Here is a 14,508-nt window from a genome sequence, read left to right on the forward strand (position 1 = left end):
TCATCCAAAATGTAGGCATGATTATCTTTTCCTTAGAAAAAAAAAAAAAAAAACAAACAAACAAAAACAATTATAACGTGAAATCTGCTTCAACTAATTTGTTCTCTTACCAAATTTTCGAGTTTAATGCTTTAAAAACTTATCCAAACTTCATTATCTTTTCTTTAAAAAAAAAATAAAAAAATAAAAAACCTAAACTAATTTTTCTCTTACCAAAAATTTTCCGGTTTAATTAACAAAAATAACAAGAAATTAAAACAAGAAACCTACAAATAAAAACTCTCCAGAGTAGATAGATACAATGTTCCAATAAAATAATAATAATAATAATACTTTCCACACGTTACTTTTGTTTTTGTTCAAAATTAAATTCAAAATTTTTGGGAACAAAACACCTCACTCTCCTCACTCCTCACGTTACAAAAACTCCAAAATGGTAGATTTATACCCAAAAAAAAAAAAAAAAAATCTCACCACCTATGTACACAACCAAAACTACCCACTTTTCTAAAAATCTAGCTAACTCTGTAACTTCTACAGTTCTACCCCTACGCATGTGATAGTTATAGTGGGAAGTTACATGTAATTAAAACACTCCCTCGGTTTATCTCCCCCCCCCCCAAAATAAAAAAAAAACTCCCCACGTTTCCCATCCGCTACAAACAAAAACTTCCCAATAGATGAAGTCCTCTTAAACAAAAACTCTTCTCAGTATTTTTTACGTGTACAAGGACTACTATTCCTATTCCTAATTGAAATAGAACTTTTGTTACGCGGTGCTCACAAACGTGTACAAGGATTACTATTCCTATTCCTAATTGAAATAAAATCTTTGTCAAGCTCTCTAAGTGTAACATCCATAGACAGTTGAAGTATTCACTTCCTTTTGCTGCACGGTCTATGCACAAACTTGCTTCTTGGAGGTGCAAAGATTTGTGTACAATCCTTGCTTAATTTCATTAAAAAGGCATGTAAGTTTTCTTCAAAGCTTTTGTGTGTGTGTGTGTGTGTGTTTTGGATGAAAAATTCAATAACGAATAACACAAAATTCCTAGAAATTACAACAATTGTTGAATGGCCTTTACACTAATTTCATTCTTAGAGGGTCTCCCAAAAACCGGTGTAATGCTTGCGTATATTCTTTTAAAAAGGTATGTACATTTTCTAATCCATGTATTATGGTTTTGTCTACGTTTTTTTTTTTTTTGGTTCTTTATTATTATTTTTGACAATATGTTTATGGTTTTCATTCTTTGTGCTATATTTTTCCTTTTCATGAATGTATTTCCTTTGTAAAAAAAATTTAAAAAAAGAAAAGAAAAAAAGAAAAAGAAAAAACCTAACCTCCACAGTTTGGTTCCTTTTCCTCTTTGCAAAATTCTAACCTCTACATTTGGTTTTTTTTTTTTTTTTTTAATATTATCTTGCTCGGTCATTTTATACTTGGAATCAAATTAATAAAAAATTATTTCTCCACACATGATACTCATCACACCCCTAGGTGTTTTTTTTTTTTTTTTTTTTTTTTTTTTTTTTTTTTTTTTGTGATTGAAAACTATAGTAATTCCAAATTATAATAAATACTCTAAATTAACCCACATTCAAAAAATAGAAGAGCCTTTGAGCACGCTCGTGAGCAAGTGCTCAGAGGCTAGTACCTATATTAAGGTATTTTACTATGTTACCACATACATATAAATATATAAAACATATGTATTACATTATTTTAACTTCTATACCATACCATTAATTAAGCACCTTGTCTTCTAACTTGACTTTTAAACTAACTTACTTAGGATTAAATAGTTACTAAGCATATATCACTCATGTGAAGTTAATTTAATATCCTAATTGGTGCAGGGCACCACATTAAGGAAAGGGAGTGCAATTGCCCCAAGATTCAATAATGCATAAAAAAAAATAAAAAAAAATAAAAACATAAACACACAAACATAACAATAAACATAAAAATAAACATATGAAATTCTAAAAGTATAAAGTGAAAGGGTAGACTATTCCAGGACAGAGAGATGGAGTTGTCACTTGGTTTTGTGTAAATTGAGAACCATTTGACCATTATATGCAAAGGAACTAGTTTAAACTATGTTTGGAGTTATGGTATGTTCCCGTGAAGGTGTTAGGTACCCAAGATTGTTTAGCCACATGGTTAACCTTCACCTGTATTGTTAGATTCTGTGTTAGTAAATTCATTATTAAACCTAGTACCCTATTAACTAAAAAAAAATAAAATAAAAAGAGGGTAAAGAATGTGATCATCAACTGCTTGAATGCTTGCTTGATATCATATGATATTACAACCTTGATATGCTAGCTTCCCTTAGATAAATGATTGAGAATGCCATGATAAATGAATACTAGGCTTTTAGGATAATATGTCATGTTGTGTGTTTAGATGAATGTTAGTGTGTGTGTGTGTGTGTGTGTGTGAGTTTAAAATAACCTATTAGAGGATCCTTTGATAGGATTAAGATTTGGAACACAATGAGAGAAGATCGACTTATGAGTCAGGTGGGGTTAGGTGCCTAACACTTTTTCATCCCTATACCTAAATTTCGGATACATGCTCTGATAAATATCAGTCTTTCTACAATTGTGCTATATATATGGTTCCAAAACCTAATTTAGGTGGTGACTCCATTTTCACCCTCCACCTAGTCCATTCTAGGCTGAGGCGTACTTCCCATGAGGAATCCACTCGTCGCAGGCACTTGCGCTGATATCATGGAAGCCTGAAGAAAACACACACAATATTCTCTTTGATGGAATAGAAACCAAACTAAAGTTCAAATTCATGAGAGGTTCCTTGAATCCACAAGGTGGTAGGGTTCTAGAATCCACAAGAGAAATAAATAGACAAAGTCTGCATTTTTATTAATTTCAAAAAATGAATTACCTTTGGAGTCTATAATGCGTTTAAATAGTTGAAAAAAAAAAAAAAACTAGGATGGCTAGAAAACCTAAGGCGGTTAGGAAACCCTAAGATGGCTATGAAAGCATATAAAACCCTAATTTGACTAAACAACATTAAAAATACCTAAAACAAGGAAATAAATACCCTAAACCTAAAATAATAAAAATTATGTAAAAATACCAAAAATAATAAATTTTAATAATTAAATAGTAAATTGTGTCTTACATTAGACCCCTACACTTGAAACAAACTCATCCTCGAGTTGATAGTCGAAATTTGAAATCTTCTACTGCAAATAAACAAATACTTTGAATGCTTTAATAACTTGATTTGGTTTTGAAACTTGAATTGTTCATAAAGTGTAGAATAAAATTTCTTCTCATCTACTTTCAATTTATTTGCAACATCAATCAACAAAGGGTTGATGATAAAATTATAATTTTCTACTCCAAGAAAATCAACATATTGTGTGGTCATCTTCAAAAAATCAACTAAAACCTGGGGATTGTGATTTGTGGACTTGTTCTCATATTTGACCTCAATTGGATTGCAATATTCTTAATAATTACCATATCTTGATTTCTGTCATTATCCACAATCAACTCAATCTTCTTCTTTTTCTTTTTATTTTATTTTATTTTATTTTTTTATCTCTTCATCAAATTTTGACAAGTGATATCTTCAAGCTTCAATTCAACAACTTGTTGCAATTCTTGATTTTTTTTAACCACTTCAAAATTTTCTTTAGAAACTGGCTGCTTCTTGTCAACTTTCAAACTCTTGTCTTTTCTTGACACATAGACTTCGCTATGATAATTTTGGTTTTGTGGTTGACCTTTCATGTTTTGAACATGTTGCTTTTCATATGAATATACAAATCTATAATCAATACTTGTGTAATCTAGTATATTATAGTAGTTGATGCGGATGCAAAAAATATCTAAGTCCCAAGTCGTCCATACACCTCGTCCAAGGAATGGGAAAGGAAAGAAGCAGCTCAGGTTGTCTACAAATTCTCGTCCGTGGAAAAAGATGGAGCCTTCGCCAATCGAGTCAACATTCATCCTTGCCTCCATCGTCCTAAGGGACGAAGACGAGGCACAGTAAAAATGTCTCGTCCGTCCTTAACGGCGGATGAGCCGGGCATTATAACCATCTCGTCTGAGGCGTTGCGTCTGTTCTTAACGGGTGCAATGTTCATTAACCGTTCTACAGTAAACAATCAGTTCTAAGCATTGTAACTGTCATGGCGGTTGTGGCGGTTACCCCCAAAACTTGCAATGACTGGAGTGATTACAAGGTGATTGCTTTTGCCGAACACTATATAAAAGGCTCATTGGCAGAGAAGCGAGGTATGAAAAACATTCTGAAAACTTCTTGATAGCGCTCTCTTTCTTTAGACGATTAGCAAAAAGATTAACTTTGCCATCGGAGGACCCTGGGCCGGCATCCACCGGTCTCCTCTGATCTTATTTTGTTTTTACAGGATTCAACCTTCAAGATTGTCGAAGTCCGAAGATTTTCAATCCATTGATTTTCTAGAATTATCAGTTGGCGCCGTCTGTAGGGAAAAGAAACGTATTTGTCGCTCTTGAACTTGTTTAGTTCTGCGATTTCTTTCTCTCGTGAAAGGTTTGAAATGGTTCGGACTAGATCAAGGGCAACTAGCCCAGGCCCTCAGCAGAGTAGAGACGCATCGAGTAATCCTCATCGCGATCGCCAATCTGCACCGGATATGCAGGCCCCGTCTGTCCAACATATGCACTCTATGGCAGCTGCGATAGTGGAGTTAACTCGCCAGAATCAGGACTTACGAAGAGAGGCTAATTTAAGAAGGCAGACGCATGAAGAATATGAAGAAGGGCAAACTCAGAGTCAAGAGGGCAGAGAGAACTTGCAGCATGGGAGTCAATCAAGGGATACTACTTCGCGGAGGGCATCTGACTTGAAGAAAGAGATGGATCAGATGAAGAAGGCCATGGACGAAATGAAGGAGAACATGAGGAGGGCGAACCCAGTGGAAGACTTGGTTCACAGAACTGACTCTCCCTTTACGGCTTCCATCAATGACCATCCCCTGCCACCGAAGTTTAAAATGCCTTCTTTAGATTCATACGATGGGAATCGAGATCCTTTTGACCACATTGCTACCTTCAAGACCATTATGCATCTTCAAGGAGTTCCAGATGAAATAATGTGTAGAGCCTTTCCTACCACTCTCAAGGGTCCGGCTAGAGTATGGTTCAGCAAATTACCCCCGAATTCAGTAAGTTCTTTTGGAAAATTAAGCAAATTGTTTGTTAATAACTTCATAGGGGGTCAGCGTCACAGACGTTCTACTTCCAGTTTGTTAACGATAGAACAGGGGGAAAATGAAAGCTTGCGTTCCTTCATCACACGCTTCAATAGGGAAGCCCTGACCGTGGACGAGGTAGATGATAAGCTACTGTTGGCAGCTTTTCATAATGGGGTCAATTCTGACTTGTTTATACATAAACTTTATGAGAAGGAGCCTCAGTCCATGGCCGAACTCGTCCATTCAGCCCAAAACTTCATGAATGCAGAATATGCGATTATAGCTAAAAAGAGGAAGAGGGCTGAGAGAATGGAAACAAATCCTGCTCGTCATTCAGAACAGGCTCCTCGTCCAAAGAAGGGACGAACAGAGGATAAAAAAGATCGAGAGAAGAGGACAGGTCCATCAGCAAGGAACCAGCAATACACTCCTTTGAACGTGCCACTCGAGCAAGTCCTCATGCAAATTAAAGACGAGCCTTCTTTAAAGTGGCCAGAGAAGATGAAGGGCCCAATAAGCGCAATAGAAACAAGTATTGTCGCTTCTATAGAGACCACGTACATGATACGGACGAATGCTTCGATCTGAAGCAGCAGATTGAGAATCTCATTAGACAAGGGAAGTTGAAAAATTTCCTTGGACGAGATCACAAGGATGAGAAACTGAAAGCGAAGGTAGAAGAATTGTCACGACCACCGCTCGGAGAAATAAGGATCATTCTGGGAGGAAGTTCTGCAGGACAGTCCTCTAAGTCAAAGAAAGCCTACTTGAAAGCAGTCCAGAGTGTTCAGCTCTCTGGACGATCACCATGTGCAGGGACTACGGACGAGCAGGCGATCACCTTCACGGACAAGGATGCGGAGAGAGTCCATCACCCCCATGACGATGCTATTGTCATCACCCTCCTTATCGTGGACTACAAGACTAGAAGGGTGTTGATAGATAATGGGAGTTCTGCTGATATCTTGTACGATCCAGCCTTCTAGCAGATGAGGTTAGGACGAGACTTGCTCTGTCCAGCGAGCTCCCCCCTAATAGGCTTTGGTGGGACGAAAGTGCAACCTGTGGGTAGCATTTCATTACCAGTGACAGTGGGGGCATATCCGCAGCAAGTTACCAAGGAGGTGAACTTCCTTGTAGTTGATTGTTCGTCTTCTTACAATGCAATAATTGGGAGGCTAACCCTAAATAGGTGGAAGGCAGTTACATCTACTTACCACTTGTCAGTCAAGTTCCCAACGGAACATGGGGTAGGCCAAGTACATGGAGACCAATTAGCAGCAAGAGAGTGTTATCTAGCCATGCTGGCTGCGGATGAGCAAGTTCAGGCAATGACTATTGAAGAAAAGAAAGTTGTGGCAGAACCTATTGAAGCGTTGGAAGATATTCCTTTAGATGATGATAACCCTGAGAGGTGTACCAGGGTTGGAGCAGATCTGGAAGTGAAGATCAAGAAAGACCTCATTTGTTTTTTGAAAAGAAACAGAGACGTGTTTGCATGGAGTCACGAAGACATGCCGGGTATAGATCCTAGTGTCATTACCCACCGTCTAAGTGTATGCCCTTCCTCTAAACCAGTGCGACAGAAAAAGAGGGTGTTTGCCCCAAAGAGAGACAATGCTGTTAAGGAGGAAGTTCAGAAGTTAATTACAGCGAAGTTTATTTGAGAGGTATACTATCCCGAATGGTTGGCTAATATGGTCATGGTCAAGAAGGCAAACGGCAAGTGGAGAATGTGTGTCGATTTCACTGACTTAAACAAGGCTTGTCCCAAGGATAGTTACCCGTTACCACGCATTGATCAGATGGTAGACTCTGCTGCAGGCCATAAGTTGCTCAGTTTCCTGGATGCATTCTCTAGATATAATCAGATTAGGATGGATGAAGCGGACCAAGAGAAGACGTCCTTTGTCACCAGTCAGGGATTATTTTGTTATGAAGTGATGCCTTTCGGTTTGAAAAATGCTGGTGCGACGTACCAACGACTAGTTAATCATATGTTTCGTCCACAGATCGGGCGGAATATGGAAGTCTATATAGACGATATGTTGGTAAAAACTCAGGACGAGCATAGGCATTTGGACGACTTGCAGGAAACGTTCAACACACTAAGGCAGTATCACATGAAATTGAACCCTATCAAATGTGCTTTTGGAGTGTCATCAGGGAAATTCCTAGGGTTTATGGTCTCCTACAGGGGAATCGAAGCAAACCCTGACAAAATTCAAGCAATTCTGAATATGAAGCCTCTGAGCAATGTTAAGGAAGTCCAGTCCCTCACCGGACGAGTTGCCGCCCTCAACAGGTTTGTGTCTAAGGCTACTGACAAATGCCTGCTATTTTTTAAGGTTCTTAAAAAAGCATTTGAATGGACCGACGAGTGTCAGAAAGCTTTTGAAGATTTGAAGACATATCTCACTAAGACCCCTTTGTTAAGCCCGTCCGTGCAAGGAGAAGAGTTGTACTTATACTTGGCAGTCACTCCACACGCAGTGAGTTCAGCATTAGTGAGGGAAGAAGACAAAGTACAAAGACTTGTATATTATACTAGTAAGGAACTGAGGGGAGCGGAAGGACGATATCCCCTAATGGAGAAATTAGCTTTTGCATTGATAACAGCCTCTAGAAAACTAAGGCACTATTTTCAAGCTTATGTTATTAATGTCATGACGGACCACCCACTTAAGAAAGCAATAAACAAGTTGGAGGCAGCAGGACGTTTGATCCAATGGGCCATCGAGCTCAGTGAGTTTGATATAAAATATCAACCGAGGTACGCCATAAAAGCTCAAGCTCTGGCAGATTTCATTGCAGAGTTTACCTTAAATGGTGACGAAGTGGGCGAGAAGGAAGATACTAAGTGGGTCGTCTATGTGGATAGTTCATCTACACAGTATGCGGGAGGAATAGGTGTGGTTTTACAATCTCCAGAGGGGGATAAATTAAAACACAAAGTCCGTTTGCAGTACCAGACAACTAATAATGAAGCTGAGTATGAAGCTCTTCTCAAGGGGATGGAATTGGCCAAGTCCGTAGATGCGAAGTCACTCCTCGTCCTGGGAGATTCACAGTTAATTTTAGGCCAAGTGAATGGAATGTTTGAGGCAAAGGAAGAACGAATGAGGAAGTATCTGAACAGAGTAATGCGCCTTATAAAAAAGTTTGAGGAAGTTAGCTTTGTCCAAATCCCAAGGGAGGAAAACATGGAAGCTGATGCCTTGGCGAGGGAAGCTTCGGCGAGGGAAGCCGTAGACAAGTTTGATGAAATTCAGTATATGCCAAGTGTAGATATCCCAGAGATACTACAGGTGGAAGATAGAGAGAATTGGATGGCTCCAATTGTGTCGTACCTCAAAGACAGACGACTTCCAGAAGAGAAGGACGAAGCTAGAAAGTTAAGGGTGAGAGCAGCCAGGTACATTCTTATGGACGAAATTCTTTATAAAAGAGGTTTTTTTTTCAGCCTTATCTCAGGTGTTTAGCCCCGGACGAAGCAAACTACGTAATAAGGGAAATTCATGAAGGAGCATGTGGTAATCACTCAGGAGCCAGGTCGCTCGTTCACAAAATCGTCCGTGCAGGGTATTATTGGCCAAATATGCAAGCTGACGCTAAGGCCTACGTCAAGGTCTGCGATCAATGCCAAAGGTTTAGCAACATTCCCAGGCAGCCATCAGAGTATTTAACTCCAATGACGGCCCCGTGGCCTTTTGCCCAATGGGGACTAGACATTCTGGGTCCATTTCTATTGAGTGTAAGACAAATGAAATTCCTCGTGGTTGGTATTAACTATTTTACCAAGTGGGTAGAGGTAGAATCTGTGGCCAACATCACACAACAAAATGTTAAGAACTTCGTGTGGAAGAACATTGTGTACAGATTTGGAGTACCTAGGGTGCTGGTATCAGACAACGGACGACAATTTGACAATGCACTTTTCAAAGATTTTTGTATGCACTTTGGAATTCAAAGTCACTACTCCTCTCCAGCCCACCCACAAGCTAATGGCCAGGCGGAAGTTGCAAACCGATCCTTGTTGAAGATAATCAAGACTCGGCTTGAGGGGGCTAAGGGAGTATGGCTGGATGAGCTACCAAGTGTCTTATGGGCATATAGAACGACAGTAAGAACTCCTACAGGGGAAACTCCTTTCAAGCTAGCCTATGGTACAGAAGCGGTCATACCTGCGGAAGTGCATATGGCCAACCATAGAGTGGCGACGTATCAAGACAAAGATAACGAGGAACAACTCCGTTTGAACCTTGATCTCATAGACGAGGTAAGGATGGACGCTGAGCAAAGGATGGCAAGGTACAAAAACCTCATGGCTAGGCGATATGATGCAATAGTGAAGCCAAGGCGTTTCGACATAGGAGACCTCGTCCTAAAAAGGGTTTCCTTGGCAATAAAGAACCCAGCACATGGGAAGTTGGGACCAAATTGGGAAGGCGGGACCAAATTGGGAAGGCCCCTACAGAGTCGTCAACTGGAAAAGACAAGGATCCTATTACTTGGAAGCCCTTGATGGGAGGAAGTTGGAGCATCCTTGGAATGTGGAGCACTTGAGGAAGTACTATCAGTAGAATGTCAGCTTGGAGGAGCATGACTCTGGACGAGCTCAGGGATTAAAAACTTTACTGTTATTTTCTGTGTGGCTTTATTATTGTGTTAAACTTATGGACAACGTTATAGTATGTGTTTGAATAAAGGCATTAGCCTATGAAGTGTATGCTCCGTCTTAAAACAATATGTTATGTTATGTATATAATATTTTTTTCAATATTGATTTTCATGTAGCTAAGAGCTGAAAAGCTCAAGACGAGAAAATTCTCTGGATGCAGAGATGTATCGTTTAAATTTTTTCCAAAGCAAATTTGTCCGAGTAAAAGGACGAAATGAAGTTTATGCCATCCAAGCAAGCTCGTCCAAACCAAGGGACGAGGTAAAACTTGATATCCAAGTAAACTCGTCCAAACCAAGAGACGAGGTAAAACTTGATATCCAAGTAAACTCGTCCAAATCAAAGGACGAGGTAAAACTTACACTCGTCATGAGGTTGACATATACTCGTCCATACAAGGGATGAAGTAAAATATTATGTGTATCTCACGTATGAACAAGGAAAGGTACAGACGAGTGCTTCTGGAGTCATATTTCTGTCCATGATGAATAAAAATACAGTCTCAGGACGGAAGTTGGCAAAAATAAAAAGATGAATGATGCTGAATTGTTACTTCATGGATAAATCACACTTAGTGAAATTCCAACAAAAATGATAAAATGTGTAAAATGGACGAGCTAAGCATCAGAACAGGCATGTGAAAAGTAAAGACTCGTCCATGCACATATTAAAGAAAGATAACAATATTCATTCAACTGTTTCAAGGGCGGACAACTATGTCCAAACACCCTTGTGAAATTAAAATTGTTTTGCATAAACTCGTCCTTAAACTATGGACGAGCTAAATGTACTTGCATTACATAAAAGGGTCCTAAAATAATGGACCAAAATAAAAATAAAAATACAAAAGATAACTAAATTAAAACTTCGTCCTTAGGCTGGGGGAGCATCAACATGGGAGTCGTCCTGAGGAGGCAAGGTGGAGGCGTCGTCTTCAATATTGACGTCTTCAGAGCCAGTTTGGAGGAGAGAGCTAGTTGCAGCAGCGTTCAAATTAAGCTTGATGGAGCTGAAGTCAACTTCAGGGAAGTTTTCCATAGCCTCAATTCTGAAATCCTCAAAGCCAGCTGCATAGTTGGTGTCCAGGAGATCAGTACATTGCTTGGACGCCCTAAATTCAGCCACCGCGTCCTCTCGTGCTTTAGAGAGAAGAGAACTCAGCTCGTCATTCTTTTTCTGGAGATGATCAAGACGAGTCTCTTTCTCTACAGCATCAGTCCTCAGCTCCTCGATCAAATTTTCCAACTCTTTTGCCTTTTCTTTAGCATTAGCAGCTGCCTCAGCCCACCTTTTGGATTCAGCCTTCACCTCTTGGATCCTCGTCTCCAGCAAGACCCTCATCTTGTCCAGCTCTGTAGCTTGCTTAGAAGCCGCCATAAATTTTGACATAGCCTATAAGAAAGGACGAGTAAGAAAAGTTAACAGGATGATCCTCATATTATAGCTAAGACGAGCTCAAGAAGTCCATACCTTAAAAAGATCATGAACACCTGAGTGTTCAAACTCCTTCAAGGACATGTCATAACAGGCATTTATGTCCTCGTCAAGCACAGCACTCTGGAACCGTTCCCAGGCCAAATCTTCATTTTCAACAATATTTGAAGCAACCCTTTGGGAAGGCTGGGACGAGGCGGCAATGGTCGTCGTGGGTGTAGGAGTCTTGGACGGGGGGGTCTCAATGGGCGTGGACGAGTCAACGTCAAACACCTGGGTAGGTGGTTGGGACGGAGGTAGGTTGGGCTTCGCTTGGGACGAAACCTGTTTAACTTTCTTGCTCCGACGGCTGGGGAGATTCCCTAAATCCAGAGTTCTGGATAAAGTTTTCCTTTTCTCCCCAGCCAATGGACGAGATTGAGGCTCGCCCTCAAGACGAGCCCCTTCAGCAGCAACCTCCTTCCCTTTATTCCCCTTCATTGTAGCCATTCCTAAAAAAAAAAAAAAATCTTTCTTTTAGAGCAAAGACAAAAGACAAACAACAACAAGAACACTTAAGAGTTTTGAACTTACTTCTTCGAACTGTGATCTCGTGTGCAAGAGCTTCTTCAGACGGTTTAGGACCAAGTCCCCACTTGGCAAGTCGTCTGAGTGTAACTAAGGAATGGAAGTCCCTGTCTGAGTGTAGACGAGCCCTGTGGACGCGGTCACGGTGGAATTTGCTGAGGGAGGGTCGTCCAACGGCTAAAAGAAAATAAATAAAAGTTAGTAAAAAATAATAATAAAAATAAATAAATCACACATAAAAAGAAAAGACAAAGGGAGACAAAGACTTTACCCTCTGGACGAAGGTTCCCTAAATCCCCAGTATAAGGACCAAATGTATCCCGGCCAACGTCTGCAGGGCTGCCAGCCCAAAAGCCAGAGACGAAGAAAAACTCCGTCTTCCATTTCCTATCAGACGAGGCCAAGGACTTGATCAATCTACAATCACTACCTCTGGCTGTGAATTGATAGAAGCCAAGTGATTGATGAATTTCAGAAGGTTTGTAACAGAAGAGGAACTCGTCCACGGTGAGAGGACGGTCCCCTCCAAATACTTCCTTCCACAAAATTTGCATGGAGATAATCAACCTCCACGCGTTGGGGTTAAACTGACATACTGCTAAACCTAACCTACATAGTAATTCTCTGGTAAAGGAATTTAATGGAAATCTTAGGCCCCCCAAAAGATAGGCTTCATAGACGCCTATCCCAAAACGAGGGTCACAACACCATTCTCCACGGACTGGCAATCTGGGATTAAGCTCGTCCGGGATTTGGTACCATGTCCTAAGATTGTTCAACCTTTGCTCGTCTGTCTTAGAGAGAATATCTAAGGCGCAACTAAAGACAGTAGTCTGTTCGTCCGAGGCATTAGGAGGAATGTTGGACGAGGTACCTGCCCGGGACCCTGAGGCCTTCCGAAGTTGATCTTGAACAACTTCCAAAGGAATCCCAGGGACGCCAGAAATGTACTCGTCCGAGGAATTCCCCCCACTGCTATCACTAGTACTACTAGAATTATTGGAGTTACTCTCGTCGTAATACTCGTCTATCTCTTTCTCTACACTATCACTAGACGAGGAGATAATTGTTGTTGACATTTTCTTTGAAAAGAAAAATTGAAGAAACCTATAAGACGAAGGAGGAAGGAATACCTGTTTCTAAGACGGATGAAGGCTATAGACGCGTGAAAACTCCTAGACGAGGCTCTAGACGAGGAATGTCAAAGGCAGAAAATTCTAGAAATGTGAAGGGCACAGGAGAGATTCAACTATTTATAGGATGTTGACCTGGGCATTTGAAACGACGTCACCAATACGAGAGTGACACGTGGCGCCTATCTCGAAAAGATGAATCGACGAGACTAATTACCAATAAGATGTTAACACGTGGCACATTTACTTGTCCTGCATTAGCTATGAACATCCAAGGACGAATCACCCCATTAGCTGAATGACCTATGTGGACAGGGGGCAACTGATGCGGATGCAAAAATATCTAAGTCCCAAGTCGTCCACACACCTCGTCCAAGGAATGGGGAAGGAAAGAAGCAGCTCAGGTTGTCTACAAATTCTCGTCCGTGGAAAAAGATGGAGCCTTCGCCAATTGAGTCAACATTCATCCTTGCCTCCATCGTCCTAAGGGACGAAGACGAGGCACAGTAAAAATGTCTCGTCCGTCCTTAACGGCAGACGAGCCGGGCATTATAACCATCTCGTCTGAGGCGTTACGTCCGTTCTTAACGGGCGCAATGTTCATTAACCGTTCTACAGTAAATAATCAGTTTTAAGCATTGTAACTGTCATGGCGGTTGTGGCGGTTACCCCCAAAACCCGCAATGACTGGAGTGATTACAAGGTGACTGCTTTTGCCGAACACTATATAAAGGGCTCATTGGCAGAGAAGCGAGGTATGAAAAACATTCTAAAAACTTCTTGATAGCGCTCTCTTTCTTTAGACGATTAGCAAAAAGATTAACTTTGCCATCAGAGGACCCTGGGCCAGCATCCACCGGTCTCCTCTGATCTTATTTTGTTTTTACAGGATTCAACCTTCAAGATTGTCGAAGTTCGAAGATTTTCAATCCATTGATTTTCTAGAATTATCAGTAGTCATTAGGAAACCATAAATCAATTAATACCCTTTTCATTCTTTTCCAAGAGTGAATTAGATGCTTACCTCGATGTTTTCTATCAATTTGAATGTCTTTTGACCATTCCTCTACTTCATCGTCCAATTTACTAGATGCAAGCTGTACTTTTTTTCATCACTAATCTTCCAAAGATTAAAATACTCTTCCAAATTAATAAAATCCATCAAAATGGATTTTTCTTGTAGTTAGTGTGTCTATGAATATATTTGTAGGGTCAAGATTTGTGGCCCAAGACCAAATGATTTGGAGTATGAGTCCAATAAGCCCAATACAATGAATTTGTTGAGAGTGGGTGAAACAATGTTCAATAAAGGTTTTACTGATAAATCAATGTAAGAACAAACTTAAAACTTGAATATATTCATGTCTGAAGAGACAAACTTTTGCATGTATCATTCTTAGAAAATATCCCCCCTCCTCTGGGAGACCTTTTACATTATATAGTCTCTTTTTAGATCATCTTGATC

At 40.1% G+C, this 14,508-nt stretch overlaps 1 protein-coding gene across 1 annotated transcript; it reads left to right on the forward strand.

Moving 5' to 3' along the window:
• Positions 1-4,700: 4,700 nt before the first annotated feature.
• Positions 4,701-6,214, forward strand: LOC136066408 (uncharacterized). Its single transcript, XM_065770696.1, has 2 exons — positions 4,701-5,677; positions 5,779-6,214. The coding sequence occupies exons 1-2, from the start codon at positions 4,701-4,703 to the stop codon at positions 6,212-6,214; spliced, it is 1,413 nt and encodes a 470-aa protein (XP_065626768.1).
• The last annotated feature ends 8,294 nt before the right edge of the window (positions 6,215-14,508 follow it).

The sequence above is a fragment of the Quercus suber genome, unplaced genomic scaffold, assembly GCF_002906115.3.
Source record: "Quercus suber isolate HL8 unplaced genomic scaffold, Cork oak 2.0 scaffold_34, whole genome shotgun sequence".
NCBI lineage: Eukaryota > Viridiplantae > Streptophyta > Magnoliopsida > Fagales > Fagaceae > Quercus > Quercus suber.

Coding starts and splice junctions, on each gene's coding strand:
- LOC136066408 (XM_065770696.1), top strand. CDS start 4,701: ATGGCAGCTGCGATAGTGGAGTTAACTCGCCAGAATCAGGACTTACGA. Junction 5,678..5,778: donor CCTTTGAACGTGCCACTCGA/GCAAGTCCTCAT, acceptor TCGCTTCTATAG/AGACCACGTACATGATACGG.